This window comes from Suricata suricatta, chromosome 16 (genome assembly GCF_006229205.1).
Source record: "Suricata suricatta isolate VVHF042 chromosome 16, meerkat_22Aug2017_6uvM2_HiC, whole genome shotgun sequence".
Classification (NCBI taxonomy): domain Eukaryota; kingdom Metazoa; phylum Chordata; class Mammalia; order Carnivora; family Herpestidae; genus Suricata; species Suricata suricatta.
The window spans coordinates 9,833,425-9,838,408 of record NC_043715.1 but is presented as its reverse complement, the minus strand read 5'-3'; the positions used below and the strand labels follow the sequence as shown (position 1 = coordinate 9,838,408).

The 4,984-nt window shown below is 45.9% G+C and overlaps 1 protein-coding gene across 1 annotated transcript; it reads left to right on the top strand.

Moving 5' to 3' along the window:
* Window positions 1–1,866: 1,866 nt before the first annotated feature.
* LOC115280946 (metalloproteinase inhibitor 1-like) lies at window positions 1,867–3,772 on the top strand. Its single transcript, XM_029926134.1, has 6 exons — window positions 1,867–1,926; window positions 2,110–2,232; window positions 2,406–2,479; window positions 2,627–2,741; window positions 2,999–3,120; window positions 3,402–3,772. Exons 2-6 carry the CDS (start codon window positions 2,118–2,120, stop codon window positions 3,612–3,614), a joined length of 639 nt encoding a protein of 212 aa, XP_029781994.1. The 5' UTR covers window positions 1,867–1,926; window positions 2,110–2,117; the 3' UTR covers window positions 3,615–3,772.
* Window positions 3,773–4,984: the final 1,212 nt, after the last annotated feature.

Below are 4,984 nucleotides of genomic sequence, written 5' to 3'. Positions count from 1 at the left end.
TTGGGAAGGGGGAGTTACAGGAAATTGTGACACAGGTGCAGGGGTCCAATCAATATAGCATCACATCATTGACAGTAACTTTAACCAATTACAGAGTGGACCCAGGACCCTCAGGTAGGGCATGACTAGCCTTAACCTCCATCTTTAGACCTGCCCTCAGAAATGTTAATGGTGTTAGCTGGCCTTCAAGGTCAGAAGGGAAACCTGAATCAGACCTGCATCCTTACATTCCCCCCTCTGTGTTGTAACTGACCCAATCCTGGGTCAGCTATGTTACCATTGTTCTGGTTTAAGGCTACATGCTCTTAAGACCATTAACAGAATAGCATCTACCTGCTCTTTGACAAATGCTATGATCTTATTTATGATACAAGAACCAAATGTTTAAAGTATACCAATTTTGGTTTTGGCTCCTTGTTCTTCTCTCTTGTGGTGGTCTCGAACCACAGCTAGACTATCCTGTACAATTCTTGAGCTATTGGCATAGAAGTGACATTGTTCCCCTAAAACCTAGCATAGTCCTCTTTAGTGTAAGGGGAATTCTTACCCTCTAAAGGGCAAAGGGGAGGAGAGTTTAGCCAATTTCTGCCAGTCTCCATGGTTAATTTGGTAAGGGTCCCTTTTAGACTTTCTAATATCTGGCGCTGTCTGGTTTACAAAAGCAGGAATGACAGCCAATTTGTTCAGGATCCTGGGCGTATAGGTGCAATACGCCTCCATGGTTCTTCCTACATTACTAACCTAAGCCAAATCGGTGGGCCGTCTCGTGGCCACTGGAAGACCCCCATTAGAGTCTGGCGGTAGAGGCGTAGGCCCTCCTTACCTTTTGCCTTGTTGAAATCTCATGCCCAGATTAGAGGCAATTAATAACAACAGAACATTCTACCCGTAAGAGGAAGGTTAGCAAAATCAGGAACGTCTGCTGTTTCCCCAGCGTTCTGAAGCAACATTTGCCAGTCCGATGGCAAAAAGACTGGACAGTTTATTTTACTGGACCGATGATTCCTCAGGCTTCTGCCGTGCTAGACCAGCCAGCTTCCGGGGTGTGGCTGGAGCAGGGCTGGAGATCTTATCTCAGGAGTCAAAGTCTTTTTGAGGATCAGTTCAAGCTGATTGGATCTGGGTCACCTCACCAAGTTGAGGGTTTTTCAGTCAGTCCACTTAACTCCAGGGAGATACCTGAAACCTGAATAGGGGCTGAACATTTTGTTTAGTTGCATATCTGTGAATTTCACCTTTAAGTCTTTTGGAAAGGCATGACCCCCATTTTAAATATATCCTCACAGACTGACAAGCCTGAGATCCAACAACAAATAATTTAAAGACATTCAGAACTAGAATTACATTTACACAGTGCATTGCTGAAACAGTTTTTCTCTCTAAAAAACCTCCATTAACAGAAATCGCCAAATCGAGACTAATGCATTGGTGGAACGAGTCCATTCTTAATAACCCTGGCCTAATTATTTACATAAGCTCAGCAAGAATAAAGATTGTTCATAAGGACTTTTTTGTTTGTTTGTTTGTTTTTGAAGTCTGCTTTGCTGGGTCCCTTTATAAGGAATCTCCAGGTTGAACTTAGTAGCCGCTCTGGGCCAGAAGCCAAGCCAAGCACTTTCATGTGAATTTTAGAGGGACACAGCTCAGCCCAAAATAATGACCAGGAATGGGTCAATTTTTGTGGCTCTTTGAATAAGCATACGGAGAGTCCAAGTGACAAGTGCATGCAATAATCACACTGTACCTGCCTGGTTGATATGCCTGAATGATGAAAGGGAAAGGATTCCAGCTGACTAGTCCCCCCAGTCATTGTACCTCCCCGTGGATATGCCCTAGGGTGGAAAGGAAACACAGAGGGCTATTTATCCTTCCTGGTGCTGGGTGTTCTGCAGAAGCTGTGGTCCACCTTGGCTCCGGCGGACAGAGGTGAGGCATTTGAGATGGAGGACGTAGACTTCATGCATCCGGGAGCTGGGTCCCATCTCTCTCGGGTCCTGAAACATGAAGGGAGATAGACAGTCCTCTAAAGTCATCCCAGTTTCTGTCTAGAGGTGGATGGAGGGGCTGGGCTAGAAGTTCATGCTGTAATCCATGCCCTGTGTCCCCTAGGGTCCACTATGGATCCTCCAGTCCTGCTAGTCTTCCCTTTGTTGCTGGCCCTGCCAACACCTTGCAATGCTTGTGATTGTAAAATTCAGCACCCGCAGGCACATTACTGCACATCAGACATCGGTGAGTCTAAGGAGACACCAGAAAAGTCTCCACCAAGAAGGTCTGACCCTAGGGCGTAGGAATGCAGAGGTGGGGGAGCTCTGGTGATCTGATCGATGTCTTCAGGAGCCTTTGGATGGGGGACCCTAAATCAATGAACCTGTGTGCCCTAACCCATTTCTTTTTCCTCTCAGTCATATTAGCTGATATACAAGGACCAGGAAACAAAACTGTGACAAAACAAGGTTTCAGAGTCAATGTCATTAAGGTAAACTCAGTACCTCCTTCCTTCTTACCTCTTTTCCTCAAAATAAGCAAGACTATCTGCTCTTGCTGAGAGATTTGGATGGTTTCTGGAGCCTAGCAAATTCTTTGTAAACTTACAGTCGTAGCCACTCTTCCCCTCCCATTGCAGGTGCTCAAGGCTCCCAGGGGCAACCCAAGAATCCAAGAGATCTACTCCCCCATCCCTTCAAAGGAGTGTGCTTATAAGCTGAGGACCGCTCAACAGTCACAACTACTTATTGCAGGTGAGCATCCCTGTCCACAGACCGCCCCTCGCCTTGCCACTTCCCCGTAAAAGGACCACCCGACTTCTGCAACTAGCGCCACCAAGGACCAAGGGCCACTTTGTCGCGATCTGACAGACTTCGTGGGGCAATGCTAGACCCCCATTCAAGGCTGACTCTGTACCAGCCTCAGGGGTTCTAGAGCCGCCCGTCTGACACCCAGGGGACATCCATACATGCTGTGCTGACTCAGGCCTTCCCCCCCCCCATCACTGCAGGCTATATGAGGGGGGGCACATTGCGCTTCACAAGATGCCACCTGGTCTATTTCTGGTACCGGCTCTCCAGAGAGCAGAGGCTAGGTTTTGAGGGAGCATACAGAACAGGATGCAAATGTCGAGTGAGTAGCCACTGCGGTGATTTTTCTCTGCAGCCCAGGCCCTGCTCTTGCCCCCTGTCCTTGTTCCCAGACCCTCCTCCCTGCTCTCTCCCTCTCTGGATGACCCCTGCTCTTTCACCTCCTTCCATTTCCTGGCTTCTTCCCACTGTTTCCTTCCTGTCCTGCCCCCCTCGGTGCTCCCTTGAGCCTCTCCTTGTCCACAGACCCCTGTTGCCCTTGCCTGTCCAGGATGGGGTGTGTGAACAGGAGGTGGGCAGTCCCGTATCTCCCTCCACCCCCAGGTTCAGCCCTGCGTCTTCTGCTGGCGTCCCTGCCCTGAGCCTGACGTCGGAGAGTGTGTGTGGAAACAACGAGGCTGTAGATACAAAATCTGGGAAGGAAACCATTCCTTGCACTCCATGTGTGCCCCCTCCGCGAGTGGGCGCTGTGAGTGGACCCCCATCCCGAGGAGCCACCAATACCAAACCTCACCGCCAGCCCTCTCTCTTCGCTAGGCCCGAAATCACATCATAGAGTTTGAATGTTCTGTTTCCTGGCCTGGCTGCTGTTAACAGAGCTGAGTCAGTTTTGCACATCTCCATTGAATTGTACACTTCAGTTTTGTTTTCTTTCTGTAAGTAGAGTATGCATCAATAAAATTTACAAAAATAAATCCCAAGTTGATACACCTCACCCTGGTGACAAATTCCATTTATCTTCTCAGTTCATCAATTATCTTGTATTTCTTAGTCATCCAGCAGCCTCATGCCAGGCTCTAATCTTTCTTATTCCACAGTTCCTGACATTTCCCCCACCCTCTCAAAGCAAGAGCCCGGGGCCCAGACAAAGGGACAGATCCAAATCCAATCTGACTGAGGTCAGACTCTGCCTGACACACCCTGAACCTTCCCCAGATGATTTGCAGGACCAAAAACCACAGGAAAAAAGATATTCCTTGTTTTCACAGAATTATGACTCACTTGCAAATATAAAAATCATTCCTTGTCGTATTAAAGTTCTGAAAATAAAATAGAAGACTTTTAAGCTTTTAAAATAACACAAAGGGGAATATTTTTAGGACTTCAAATCACGAAAGTTCCAAAATATATGAAAGAAAATGTTGATAAATTCCACTACTTTAAATTAAAATATCTTTCTTCAAATAAAACAAAGTACCATAAGCACTATAAAAATATAAGATGCAGACATAGTTGGAATTGGAGAGGATTTATAGCTTTCTGATAAAAATTAGGCCTGAACAATGAATCTTTTGGGGAATTGATTGAAGTTTCCCTTTAAACATAATTTATGAACTTCAAACTTTCCCAAGGTGCCCCAGTTGGTTAAGCGTCTGACCTCAGCTCAGATCATGATCTTACTGTTTGTGGGTTCCAGCCCTGCATGGGGCTCTGTGCTGAAAGCTCAGAGCCTGGAGGCTGCTTAGGACTCTGTGTCTCCTTCTCTGCCTTGCCCCACTCAGGCTCACTTTCCCTCTGTCTCTCTCTCTCTCTCTCTCTCTCTCTCTGTCTCCCCAAAATACATAATAAAAAAACATTTTTTGAAAAAAGAAAAAAAAATTCCAGAGTCCTTCCAAAAGGAAAGTCTCCTCTGTCTTATTTAATTATGTAATTTTATTTTGTTAATTATTTTAAATTTTGGGATCATTTTGGATTTACAGAGGAAGGTACCAAGACAGTACACAGAATTCACACATACCGTTTACCTAGTTTGCTCTGATGGTAACATCTATTCCACACTGGTACATTTATTAAAGGTAAAAAACTAACATGAGTACAAAACTATTAACTAAATGACACTTTTCTCAGATAGCTACCACTTTTCCCCCTTTTGGGGGCCAGAATCTAATCTAGGATACTGCAGAAAT